This window comes from Mustela nigripes, chromosome 3, assembly GCF_022355385.1.
Source record: "Mustela nigripes isolate SB6536 chromosome 3, MUSNIG.SB6536, whole genome shotgun sequence".
NCBI classification, from domain to species: domain Eukaryota; kingdom Metazoa; phylum Chordata; class Mammalia; order Carnivora; family Mustelidae; genus Mustela; species Mustela nigripes.
The window spans coordinates 56,215,286-56,229,972 of record NC_081559.1 but is presented as its reverse complement, the minus strand read 5'-3'; the positions used below and the strand labels follow the sequence as shown (position 1 = coordinate 56,229,972).

The 14,687-nt window shown below is 38.6% G+C and overlaps 1 protein-coding gene across 2 annotated transcripts in view; it reads left to right on the top strand.

Moving 5' to 3' along the window:
• The window catches only part of LOC132013773 (CD302 antigen), a 133,118-nt gene that overhangs the window by 105,597 nt on the left and 12,834 nt on the right, over nt 1-14,687 (top strand). For both annotated transcript variants that reach the window (XM_059394037.1, XM_059394036.1), the window contains one exon: nt 10,823-10,933. In XM_059394037.1, coding sequence (XP_059250020.1) covers nt 10,823-10,933 — 111 coding nt within the window. The remainder of the gene's footprint in view (nt 1-10,822; nt 10,934-14,687) is intronic.

The window sequence follows — 14,687 nt, the reverse complement described above, 5'->3', positions numbered from 1 at the left end:
CATGACCTGGGCTGAAGGCAGAGGCCTTAACCCGCTGAGCCACCCAGGCACCCCAAAAGGACCAAGAATTTTAAATGAATGATTTTTAAAATAAGGGGGATAATGAGATTTCAGTTTCTTTCAAATTATTTTACTTCTGTCATGAACTGATATCATAATTGAATTTGAAGCATCAAATCATTTAATCTTTTGATGTGACTTTTTCTAATTCTTATTTTGTTTTTTGTTTTGTTTTTATTTTATTTTATTTATTTGTCAAAGAGAGAAAGAGAGAGCACAAACAGGGGGAGCAGCAGGCAGAGGGAGAAGTAGGCTCCCAGCCAAGCAAGGAGCCTCATGCAGTGCCGGATCCTAGGATAGGACCTGAGTGGAAGACAGACCTCAACCCACTGAGACACCCAGGCATCCCTAACTTTTTCTAATTCTTGTAAATGGCACAGTGATGTTTTACGGGAAATTATCTCAGATAGTTTTTGTAAATTTTGAAACATTAATAAATGTTTCTTTTTCTTCTAATGAGAAAGTGAAATTACAGTTAGGTATTATTTCAGGACTTCTTTCATTGTTGAGAAGTATTCAAAAATGTGCTTCTCTGTTGAAAACTAGTTTTGCAACAGGGTCAGTGTCCACAGTTTTTTATGATACCTATTAAGTATTTATTTCTTTTGTGGATTATTTTGGATTTTGAGGGCAGATCTCGAGACTGAATCTATAAGAAAATGGACCAGAGATGCCCAGGGAGAAAGGTGCAGAGTAACACTGGCACCCCCATTGTATAAATAAATCTCATGATAGCTCTTCTGCAAAGGGATGGAGAGGAGAAGATGGAGGTAGACATCAGGGAGTGTGAGTTGGGGAGGGTGATGTGGAGAGGGAATGGAATGTCAAGAGTGTCTGAATTTTCTTGTGCTTCAGGGAGATCTTGCAACCCAGAGTACAGCCACAGGCCCTCTAGATTAGTCAGGGACTTGGAGCCCCACTCCTGCCTCCCTGCGTAATAAACATCATAAACAGCTCGTCCTCTTTGTCTCTCTGCCACAGTTGTTCTTGCGGAAGCTAAGTCACTGTGACTCATATCTTAGTGGGAGAGGGGCAAAGGTTTTATTATTGACCAGGGGAAAAAATGCAGTCTTTGCCTTCACTTTGTTAACATTCAGAACAAGTGTTTCCAAGGATCACTTCCTCTTGTGCTGTGCCTGGTTGCTTAAGAAATTATAAGGGAACAGAGAGTTCTGCTAGAACTGATCGGTAATGCCAAATATCCTTGTAGATACGCCGTTTTATTCTTTAGCACATGGTAATTTTAGGCAGAGGATCTATATAGAAACTTTAAGAATCTTAAGTACAAGCTTTTAAAATTTTCATCAGGCTCCTGAATTTCTATATATATGGAGTCAACAGAATTATAAAGTCAAAATCCATAAAGAGTCACTTAGGTGCATTATTAATTACCTATCTTTCAGGACAGCTGTGAAGAAGAGTCATAGAAAAGCACTTTGCAGAGAGCATTGTGGGCAGGCTGTGTGTGTGTGTGTGTGTGTGTGTGTGTGAAGCTTATATGTTGAAATATATTTTTACAGAAGATATTATAGAACCTCTAATTGAAAACTTACAGCAGTATTTTAGCGAAACAAGGTTTTTTATTTTTATTTTTATTTTTTTAAAGATTTTACTTATTCATTTGATGGAAACAAGATTTTAATGAGAATGGGGTTATAGCAGAGATAACTTCGCATCGAAGGAGGCTTAGCTTAGCTTTCTGCTCATGAAGTGCATGAACCTCAACAGCTTTCCTCACAAGAGGTATCCAGCCTCTGCTTGAATACGTTTCCTCTCAAAGTAAAAATATATGTCTTGAGTAGTGCTTAGAGCTGGTTTCTAGGGCACCCACTGACCGATAGCATGAGAAGGAGGGTTCGGGGGTGAATTAATTGAAGGTCACTGCTAATGCTGAAATGAACCTAAAGACAAGGCAGTTGAAATTTTGAGGTAGTGAAGTTAACAGTTTGTTTTGTATTCTTCTGCCTATAGAGTCTTACTTTTGTTGTCTTACCACGTATTGCTTATTTAATTAATGAACAGTGGTCTTTGAGTTGTTGTCATCATCATCGTCACCATCCTCGTCCTCATTCCCATCTCAGGGGTCTGCGTTTGCTATTCCCTGTCTGACCCAGATTTCCACATGGCTTTTCTCCTTGGGCTTATGCAGACTTTTATATGTCACCTTGATGATGAGATCTTTCTTAGACACCTTTCTAAAATTGCAGCCGTGGGACGCCTGGGTGGCTCAGTTGGTTGGACGACTGCCTTCGGCTCAGGTCATGATCCCGGAGTCCCGGGATCGAGTCCCGCATCGGGCTCCCAGCTCCATGGGGAGTCTGCTTCTCCCTCTGACCTTCTCCTCGCTCATGCTCTCTCTCTGTGTCTCTCTCTCAAATGAATAAATAAAATCTTAAAAAAAAAAAAAAAAAAAAAAAAAAAAAAAAATAAAATTGCAGCCGTCACATCTACCCTACACCCAGGATCTTGCTTCTCTGTTTTAACTTTTCTCCTCAGTATTTATCACCATCTTGGGTTGCTCATCTCCAAGATGGCCCCAATGATTTTTTTCATGCTGGTATTCATAGTTTTGTGTAGCTTACTCCAGCACTAAATAGGGGTGACCTATGTAACCAGTAGGATATTGCAGAAATAACAGTGTGACTCTGAAGGCTGGATTAGAATCATTTGCTCTGAGAGAAGCCACCTGCCATGTCACAGGGACCCTCAAGCAACCCTGTGGAGAAGTCCACATGGTGAGAATCTGGGCATCTTACCTACAGCCGGCACCTACGCATTGTCCATATGAAGCAGCCTTCTTAGAGACTTTTCCTCCCACCCCAGTTCAGTTTCCAAATGGCTGCGGCCCTGGCAAAGAGCTTGACTGCAGCTTCATGAGAAACCCCAAACTGGAATCACCCAGCTGGGTAGCTGCTTCCAAATTCCTGACCCAGACAAACTGTGTGAGATAATGAAAGGTTTTTTTGTTGTCTTGAGTTGCTAGTTTGTTACATAGCAATAGTTCGCTAATATATCATCTGAATATAAAACATCATCTAACATATTTTGCCTTTGTGTATCTGCCTCAACTAGAATATAAGCTCCAGGATGGCAGGTTTTTTTTTTTTTTCTTTTTGTTCACTATGGCATCTAGAACCTAGAACACCTTTCTCACAACAACCCCCTGTGAGAATAAATACTGTCATTATCCCTGTTTTACAAATAAGGAAACTAGGGCACAGTGAGATTAAGTAACATATCTGGGATGATGTGGTCAGAGCCAGACTTCTCTGCAGCTTAACGTTCTTACCAGAACCCTGCCCTGTTCTAGTTCTCTGTGTTCTGTCTTGTATTATGTGTAAGGTGCTATGATAGTTATTATTGAGGGTACAGTGAGATTTAAGAAATGGTCTCTGTTGTCATGCAGTTAACAATCCAGTTGGGAAAACTGGGTAAATATCAGATAACTGTCATAGAGGGCGATTTGATCAGTGTTGATTATCAAAGGCAACGCAGCTCCTTTTCCAAGAATAATGGCAACCTGTGGTTCTTATGCATAGGTCCTCGTGGTTCGTGTCATCTTAGCCTCACTGCCAGGGCCACAACTAATCAAAAGAGGGATAATTAACCTAAATCAAAGGATGATTATTCTAGGCTAGGCGGCCACTCAAGGGAGTTCCTAGTATAAAAAACCTTATGAGGCCTATTTGATGAGATGGCGTCTTCTGATGTCTTGTTATCCTATGTATCCATACAGTAAATGTCTATCATTTGAGGTAACCTGAGCAGGTCTTTACTCCTTGTAACCAGGAAGGTTTCTCTTCCATGGTGTAATGCAAAGTCCAGAAAGTTCGAAGTTCAGAGGAGTCTGAGGCTCCAGGAAGATGAGGGTTGAACACTCTACAGAGAACTGACCCACAAGCTGCCCCTGAAGTAAGAGTATACTTTAATCAATAGGTGGTTTAGAAAGCAGAGTTCTAAAGCTTTCATAAAACATAGGAACTACAAGTGTACAAAGAAGTAATTTATAAATTGACCTCATTTGGTGTTGATTATATTTTTGTGTATTGAATAGACTTGCTTTATTCCATATAAAGCATATTGCAAAAATTATTTTTTATATTCTTATGTATTATCAGTAGAAAATATTATGTGTAGCTTTGACTGGAAATAATATGACAGCCTTTGTCAGCTAGTGATTCAAGAACTTCCAGTGATACGGAAAGTCGTTTTAGGGGTCATCAAACATGCTAATGGAGTCTGTTTCCTTTTAAGATTTTTTTTTTTAATTTTATAAGGATAAAGAAAAGGCAACAAACGGAATCGGAAGAAAACAGAAGAAAAATAAAGATGAAAATCAAAATTTGCAGTTGACAGTATCTCCCCTTGTGACTATTTGGGTTTCATTCTGGAAATAACTGTTTATTTTGTCTATCATGTCTTGCACTTATACTGAATGAGTGAAGTAGGCAGTCTCCTCCCTCTTCTGCTTCCTCCTACCTGATAATGATAATAGTTTATGTGTTGGCTCCTTAGTAGGTGCTTATCATTGTGCTTTCTGTGGTACTCCTTCTGTTTTGGGATTTCTTTTCCTTTTTCCTTTCGTAGATGGCAAACTCCTTTATCCTGTAAGTTGTAGCTCAAATTACTTCCTTCTTTTTGAAGTGTTTCTTAACTTTATAAGTTATTTACTCTTTATTGTCTTGTGTTATATATATATTTTTTAAAGATTTTATTTATTTATTTGACAGACAGAGATCACAGGTAGGCAGAGAGGCAGGCAGAGAGAGAGAGGAGGAAGCAGGCTCCCTGCTGAACAGAGAGCCTGATGCGGGGCTCGATCCCAGGACCCTGGAATCATGACCTGAGCTGAAGGCAGAGGCTTTAACCCACTGAGCCACCCAGGCACCCCTTGTGTTATATTTTATCCATCATAACTTTGTAATATCTGTTATGTGTGTGTATTTAACTCTCCCATCAGAGTGACCACTTTACGTGAAAAACTCATTCCTCTTTATATCCCTTTCTCCTTACCCCTTAGCACTGACCATTATATCTGACATAAAGGAGTTGGTCAGTAAATGGGTAGATGGATGAACAATTATTAATAACTTGTTTAAAGATGTGAAAAAGGGAACTCTGCTTCTGGCTATAACCAGGTGGGGAGAATAACTAGGAGTTCTAGATAAAATTCCATAGAAATCATATTTGCAGGCAGCAGAGAGCTGCTCTGGCTGTTTGTTGAGGTGAGACCAACATTGTGTATATTAACTTTTCCCCCTAGGAGAGTTGCCAGAATCTTAGGCAGCGAAAGGAAGAACAGAGTTCTGGGCATTCTCATGGTGTTAAGGAGATAGAATTTTGAGTTTTAACTTGCCAAAGAAGAGAGGCTATACTTAGTATCCAGGCTTTCTTTGGAATCCATGGATATTGAGCCTCCTAAAGGCTTTAACACCCCCTCAGGTCAGCTCAGACCTTGACTCTGTTAAGGTAATTGTCAATACCCAACCTTCCTACTGGAGTCCCTTCCAGAGGAGAATAGTATCATCTAGAGCCTCTGCATTTTTTCCTACACAGTGTCTGGTACTTGATTTAAAAATAAACCAAACATATACCAGGCAGAACAAGAAATAGGCCAAAGGAAAAGAGAAACAAAAATAGACTGAAGGCAACCCAGAAATTAAAGTTATCAGAAATGGACTTTAAAATAACTAAGAAGTTCAAGAATATAGATAATAAAATTAAGAACTTCACCAGAGGTCCAGAAACTACAAAAATACAAACAAATTGGAATTCTGTAACTGAAGAAGCATTGACATTACGAACTCAATAGACGGGTATAACAGCAGATTTGTTAAAACCTAAAGAGTAGATTAGTAAACCAGAAAGAACAAGATAATAGTATGGAGAGCCAGAAGTATTAAAAATATGAAAAGGAGCAACGGGAATATTTGGGACATGATGGAAAGTCTGACATAAACATAATTTGAGGCCCAGAAACGGAGGAGAGAGAAAATGGAATAGAAGTGTTATTTGAAGGAATAACGGCCAAGAACTTTCCAAAAGAGATCAATGAAAATAAGCCATGGATTCAATGAGTGCACTGAATTAGTAGCAGGATTTAAAACACACACACACACACACACACACAAACACATACACACACACAACACTAAGCATACTACTTTCAAACTGCTAAAATACAAAGACAAGATCTTGCAAGCAGCCAGAAAGGGCATCAGACAGACAGCTGATTTCTCAATAAGAATGACGGAAGCCCAAAACTATAAAATTCATCTTAAATAAAAAAATAAACTGACAATCTAGAATTCTGTATTTGCAAGAATATCCGTAAAACATGAGGGCAGTATAAAGGTATTTGCAGAAAATAAAAAACTGAGGGAATTTTTAATAGATACTTAAAGAACGACTTAAAGAAACACCAGAGGCTGGGAGTTCAAGGTACAGAGTCGGAGCATCCTGAGCTCAACCCTTCCACGGGCACAGCAAGTCTACAACAACATGCAGATCAACCATCTCTGTGAACAACCTTTCCCCAACTAAAGATGGGGGAGAAAAGCCATTTTGAGAAGGGTAGGAAGGGCCGAGATGTGGTCATCACCACTAAACTGGCCTTAGAAGAAGTCCCACTAAACTGGGACTTCTTTAGGGAGGAGAGGCCACAAACAGAAGTAAGATTATGAAGAAAAAAATTCATGGGTCAAAGGAAACATACAGAGTAAAGGTAGGGGATCAACTACTACTAAGAGCTGGTACCAAGGTTAAAAGACAGAAGTAGTAAAGTCAGTTATATCCACAGTCAAGGGATACACAAAATAAAAAGTTGTACCCCGTGGTGTCAGACATAAAATGTGGTGGGGGGAGTAAAAATGTAGTGTGTTTAGAATGTGTCCCAACTGAAGCGAACATCAACTTAAAATAGACTGCTGTTTACATAGGATGCTTATATATGAGCCTCATGGTAACCACAGACCCAAAACCTATAACAGGTACACAAAAAATTAAAGAGAAAGGAATCCAAACACAACATTATAGGGAGTCATGTCACAAGGGAAGGAGCAAGAGAAGAGGAAAGGAACAGAGAGAACTATGAAAGCAGCCGGGAAGCAATGAAAGAAATGGCAGTAAGTAAGTACGTAGCTATCAAGAACTGCTTTAAATGTAAATGGTCTAAATGCCCCAATCAAAAGATACAGGGTAACTGACTAGATTAAAAAAAAAATTAAAAAAACAAGACCAGGGCGCCTGCCTGGCAGCTCAGTTGGTAAAGCATGCAACTCTTGTTCTTGGGTCTGTGAATGCAAGACCTACACCGGCATAGAGCTTACTTAAAAGAAACAAAAACAAAAGCCAAGACCCATTTATATGCTGCCTAAAAGATTCGCTTCAGACTTAAAGACACATGTAGACTGAAAGTGAAGGAATGGAAAAAGATATTACATGCAAATGGAAAGAAAGCTGGGTAGCAATACTTCTATTAGACCAAACAGTCTTTAAAAGAAAGAGTATAACAAGAGACAAGGTCATGACATAATGAGAGAGAGATCCACCCAGCAAGAGAATACAGCAATTACAAATACCTGTCCACCCAATATATGAGGACCCAAATATATAAAGCAGATATTAACAGACCTGAAGGGAGAGATTGACAGGAATACAATAATAGACGGGCACTTTAACACCCCACTTACATCAACAGAAAGAAATCCAGACAGAACATCAATGAGGAAACAGCAGCCTTAACCAACATATCAGACCAGATGGACTTAACAGACATATAAGGAACCAAGTAGCGGAACAGACATTCTTTTCAAGTGCACGTGGAACTTTCTCCAGGATAGTTCATGTTAGGCCACAAAACAGGTCTCGATACATTTAAAGAGATTGAGATCCTATCAGCATATTTTCCAACAAATATTTAGTATGAAACTAGATATCGAGTACAAGAAAAAAATGGGGAAAAAACCCTGCAAACATTTAGAGACTAAACAACATGCTACTAAACAACCAATGGGTCAGTAAAGACACCAAAGAGGAAATTTAAAAATACCTTGAGAATAACAGGTGTTGGCGAGGATGTGGAGAAGGGGCACCCTCATGCGCTGTTGGTGGGAATGCAAACTGGTGCAGCCACTGTGGACAGCAGTATGGAGCTTCCTCAAAAAATAAAAAATAGATCTACCCTGTGATTCAGTAATTCCACTACTGGGTATTTAGCCCCCCAAAACAAAAGATAATTTGAAAAGGCGTATGCATCCCTGTGTTTATTGTAGCATAGTTTACAGTAGCCAAGATATGGCTGTAGCCCAAGGGTCCATCCGCAGGTGAATAAAGATCAATACATCACCACGCCCTGGAATATTGCTCAGCCATAAAATACCGAGATCTTGCCCCTTGTGACAACATGGATGGACCTGGAGGGTACACTGCTAAGTGACGTAAGTCAGACGGAGAAAGACAAATACCATGATTTCACTTCTTTGTTAAATCTAAAAGAGTTCCTCTGAGTAAGGACCACATTTGCCAAGAGGGCAGCCCAGGTGAAAGCACGATGGCTGAGTACTGTTTCTCAGGAGGAGAGTCCGAGGCCCTAGCTGCCCCGCGCATCCTGTTTTCACCCTCCCTGAACCCTGTGCCTCCAGATGTGTCTGGCCTCTCCAGCATCTAACCATTTCTGGACTTCCTTGCTTTTTAACTCCTGGGATTGTACTGCACATATATTTTACACCCAGGTTTGTTTTTTTTTTTAAACTTGGTGTTTTATTAAGTAAATGCTCTTGGAATATCCCTACAACTACCTTTAAGCCACCACACTGAGAGAGTTCTAGATTCCAACCAGAGTTCAAGCCAAGGTAGTCACATGTGTAATGCAAGTACTTCTAGGACAGCAGGAAGGAAAAAACCTGTATACAAAATAAATTGTAACTTGAGATGTCTACTCTCAGTACATCTTGCATGATTTAGTTTTCATTTTTAAGTATCCTCGACATAAAAGGTGGGGCTCGAACCTACAATCACGCGATCAGGAATGACGTGTTCCACAGATTGAGCCCCCACCTTGGAGGATTTAACCACTAAATGTAGAAGTATGAGGCTGGGGAAAATTCAGGTCTCACCATGGGGACAGTTTTAAGTAGCCTCTAGTATCGGGTTGTGGACCCACCTCCTGTAACAACAATGACCTGAATTAATGACGACTTGACAAATCAGTTTATTTCTTTCTCTCATTAATCTGAGTATGATATGATGGTTCCGTGTAGGATCCTTGTTGCTTTGTTATTCCTAGGCTATTTCCATTGTTTACATGATTGAAGATGGCTGAGTACATTTTGGCCAGTGGGAAAGGGTATATATGATCCAGGGAGCATACTCCTTCCTTTTAAAGGCAATTTGCATGGTTTGCTTCAGCTCACAGCTCATTATCCAGGAGTTACTGGAAGACTGGAAAACAATTTAGCTTGGTGGACATGTATTCTGTGCTATATGAGAAGCGGATATCAAAAAACCTCCCCCCAAAATATAAAATAAAATAGAAAAAATACACCAGGGCATGAAAAAGGGTTCAAGTAGGGGACAACTAATGGTCTCTGCCATGTTCTGAGTTTGGTAAACTCAAGGTTGTGGAGTTTAGATTAACATTGCTGATGGTTAAATTCTGATCTTTATAGTAGGGCATTTTTTTACTTGTTCATATTAAAATTACAATTGTAGGTAAAAGTCGTAGCGATTTTCCTACATAGACCTAGGGGAATAGGGATTTAGATTAAGCTTTTTTTAGTCACTGGAATTCAGTAAAATCCTCCCCTTTTCTCCATTCTGGTCAGTGAAATCAAGCTCTTCAAGGCTTACTTTTGGAAAGTAAGCTCATGCTAACTAATGACATTTCAGAGCCATGGCTTACAAATGTACACATTTATAATGAACAACAACAACAAAAAGATGAAGATAGAGAAGAAGGAGGTGCCATTCTACTCACAACTACGAGGAAGAGATATGATTCTGTTTCTTTTTTTTTTTTTTTTTTTTTTTAAAGATTTTTATTTATTTATTTGACAGAGAGAAATCACAAGTAGATGGAGAGGCAGGCAGAGAGGGAGGAGGAAGCAGACTCCCTGCTGAGCAGAGAGCCCGATATGGGACTCGATCCCAGGACCCTGAGATCATGACCTGAGCCGAAGGCAGCGGCTTAACCCACTGAGCCACCCAGGCGCCCATGATTCTGTTTCATAGAACTAATTCAAAGAATCTGCTTTGATGAGGTTTTAAACTAAGAAGGTTCATAAGAACATCAATCTTGTTTTCCTGTGCAATATGAAAACTTGTCTATTCATAATTTGGCAACTTGTCTCTGCTCTTGGAAGTATAATTTTTAAAAAGGCTATTGCAGAACTCTTGAGACTTTTGAAATTGTTACTAAATACTGCAGAGATAACCTTCAAAAAGAGCTGGTAATTCCGATTGGTTGTCCTTCTTGATAGTTTGTTGCCTTGGTAATAATGCTGTAATTTACAAGTCTGAATTCATAAACACCCTAAAGGCTTGTAACTTTGCTCTGTCAAGTCAGAAGAGAATCATTGGCACATTTCTCTTTTCCCAAATGTAGAATGGAAAAAAATAAATTCCCATCACACTAGTCGATTTCTTACTTTAACAGAGCTCTGTGTCTAAATTCCTTTTTTCTTTCAATATTTAATATCTGGTATCTTTAGGAATTCACGGAATTCTTCCCAAGTTATTTAACAGTGTTTCTTTTTCCACATAGACTGTCCTTCATCTGCCTGGGTTCAGTTCCAAGACAGTTGTTACGTTTTTCTTAAAGAAGCCATCAAAGTAGAAAGCATAGAGGACGTCAGAAATCAGTGTACTGACCATGGTAAGGCGCTTACTCTTCTTATTTTTTTTCCACAGCCATAAATGGTGTTCACACATTTCTTCAAAAAATGGTTTTGGCATATCTCACTTACACCTGGGTCCTTGTAATAAATGAACAATTTTTATTATATAATGCAGCAGCCACACTGTGGAGTTGGGTATATATTTAAGCTTTGAGTTGGAAGACAGCTGTTAGACAGTCCTGTCCAGAGCTGTGTGATAGAAGCTTAGCAATAGCAGTATCTTTTTCACGTGCGTACCCTGTGCCAGGCACCAGGTGGGTTTGATTATCCTTACATAACTACCAGGTGGTTTATATTAGCCTCCTTTAATCAAGGGGAGAAATGAAGTTCAGTTATTTGTTCAAAGTCATGCAGGTAGTAATTGACAGAGCCAGGATTCAAACCAGGTCCGGATCAGATTTTAGGGCCATAGCTGTTAATCGCTCTGCTGCTATTCTGCCCTTGGTAGTGCTGTTTCGGGTGTGCAGTGTGGGCGGAAGTCCGATGGGGCCATGAAGGGAAGCTGTGATAGCGAAGTGTATGTTGGAGAAAAAGAAGCAAAAGGCTATTTGCTAGCAGATACACTCAGTGTTCCCTGGAAAATATATTTACAATGTTACATTGTTAAATATTTCAAATAAATATGTCATTTAAGAAAATTTATTTATTTGAGAGAGAGCACGTGAACCTGCTTGCGCACACAAGCAGGGGGAACAGGAGGAGCAGTCTCCCCACTGAGCAGACAGCCTGCCCTCGACTGATCCTGGGACCTGGGACCTGGGACCATGACTGAGCCAAGGGCCAACACTCAACCAACTGGGTCACCCAAGCGCCCCTGAAAATGTCATTTTTAAAAACGTGTGCTGGGTACTCTTTATATATTTGGCTGTTTGGCCAAAAGTACATCCTTGCTGTTAAGCCTCAAACTGTTGTGATTCTTATTTTTTTCTTTAATTTTTGTTTTTTAAGATTTCATTTATTTATTTGACAGAGAGAGATCACAAGTCAGCAGAGAGGTAGGCAGAGAGAGAGGAGGAAGCAGGCTCCCCGCTGAGCAGAGAGCCTGATGCGAGCCTCGATTCCAGGACCCTGAGATCATGACCTGAGCTGAAGGCAGAGGCTTAACCCACTGAGCCATCCAGGCGCCCAACTGTTGTGATTCTTAAAAGTTCAAACCGAAACTAGGATGTGAAATAACATCTCCTTCGGTGGAAATCTCTCTGATGGTGATAGGAGAGTCCTTGATTTTCTAGAAGTGCTTTTTATTACTGCATGAGATCTAAAATCTCTTGATCATTTCATTAAATTTTATCTTAGACTTATTAATAACTCCAGCATTTTAAAATGCCCTTTACCTAAAAAAAAAAAAAAAAAAAAAGCCACAATTCCTGACAACCAACCAGTATGACATTTTGGAAGAATATCAAATCATAATTATGGAAGGAATGAATGTAAGCAAAGAAGTGTTTAATCCTATTAAGTGCCACATAGTACTCAATACATATTGTTCCCCTTGGAGAAACTCATACCTGCCAAATGGTGTGGAATATTGATTCTTTAAGAACAAGATAAAAGTTCCAATCTACCAGTATGGCTTCATTTTAAAGAAATTGAATAATAGGAACTTTTTTGGAAAGATTTTATTTTTAAGTTATCTCTACACCTAATGTGGGGCTCGAACTCACAACCCTGGGATCAAGAATCGCATGATGTACCGGCTTACCCAGCCAGGTGCTGCAAATAATAGGGATTTTTAAAATGGGGTTCCTCCATAATAATTTTCTACTCTCTTTTAAAAAAATCACTTATATTAGTTATTCTTAGATATAGATTTATAATTCAAATTATATTGGAGTCTGAGAGCCAAGAAGAGACACGTTCCTGTACTCGTATGCTTGTATGAAGCACAAGGTTCACTGTCTGGCTTTAATACTTCTTTTAAGCAGGTAAGCAACTGCTTACAGTATAGAGGTATAATTAATACTTGTTGGCCGACTGCTACAACTCAGTGTATAGTGAGGTGTATTTCTTTTGTTTCATATTTGCCATTTTTCTTTAGCAAACAAAGCAAAACAAAATTGGAAACACCCAGGAACTTTGTGACTTGTTTTGGAGTCCATTAATTCTACTTGTCCAAGCAGGATAGCCATTTGGAGGTTTTAAATTGTTATGTACAAATTTGCTTATAAAATTTATCTTGTGTCTAAAAAAATACTTCTCTCTTTTCCCCAGTTAAAATTTATAAATTCAGTTTGTCTTACTAATTAGATTTTTTTAAGCTTTCTCATATGTTTCTGTTAACCTTACCATTTATTTGATAATCCTCTGTATTCATTTCCACTCTGGAAATATCCAGTTCTTTGATGAATTAGGCAATTAGCTAAAATTAATTAATAATGCTCATATTTATTTTTGGCTAGAGTACTGTTTTGGTTTAGAGTAGTAGGTGGACATGAATTCAGGGTTTGCTATGAAGAACAAAAAGCATAAGGAGTACTAGAATATTTACATTTGGATTTACAAAATCTTCCCAGCTGTACAAAATCCTTAAACCTATCATTAGGGGTTTAGAAAACAAATGACTTGTTAACCTTTTGGGCTATAGAGAGCTATATTTAGAAATATTCCCAGGGCTTTTGCAAATTTACTTGACATTACCCTCTCATTATTCATAATGAGGAAAAAAAATTGTAAGAAGCTAAAATTTTTCTTATTTTGCAACATTTACCTTTAATTTATAATGTTATCATTATAATAGAAAAAAATAAATATTTTTAGTCTTTCCTTTTTGTGATTTGTGAGCTATGTCACTAGATATAAAAAGAATTAAAGACCCAAATTACATCTCAGCAGGTACTGTCACTGGTAATGCATTGTAAAAAAAATTTTCTAGAGCACATGCATTCTTCAGGGACTTATGCTGTCATTTGTTAAAGAAAATGAAAGTGTGTCTTATTTGCCTGACACAGTAATTTAAGTTTATACAGTATTTAATTAGATTACAGTGTTAAGAATCATTAAAGTTCCATTGGCTGCCACAAGGTCAAAGAAAAGGATGAAAAACTCATCTCTGAACACTTAAGCCTAAACTATAACCTAGTTAAATACTTCCCTTGAGAATTTTTCTAGAGTGGCATTCTGGTCACATTTCACAAGTAAGTACAAGTAAGTATCAGGGTGAAACAGATTAAAAGTCTGGATGACATTCAATAGACAGGCAGCTGGAAATTATAAGAAAACCATCACAGAGTTTTTAAAAATCAAGCAATGACTCAGAGAACCTCATTGAATCCTAACTTTGGATTAAAGTATTAAGTGTTTTAAAGGTCAATCTTATTTTTCTTCTTTTAAAGATTTATGGTAATTGCACAGTTTATGCATGGTCACTATAAAAAATGAGAAAAACATGTGCAGATATTTTAAAAATAAAACAAAATCAGGGGTGCCTGGGTAGCTCGGTTGGGCATCTAAATCTTGATTTTGACTCAGGTCGTGATCTTAGGGTTGTGGGATCAAGCTGCCTGTCAGACTCCTTGCTCAGCGGGTGTCTGCCAGAGGTTCTCTCTCCCTCTCTGTTTGCCCCTCCCCACCGCACTCTCTCTTCCTCTAAAATAAATGAATAAATCTTGAAAATAAGATAAAACAAAATCACCCTAAATTGCACCACTCTAAGGAAATGTAATGACTGTTAACATTTTGGTAAGTATCCAAGACTTTCCCCCCTAGGCAAATTTATATCAAATGCTTTTTAAA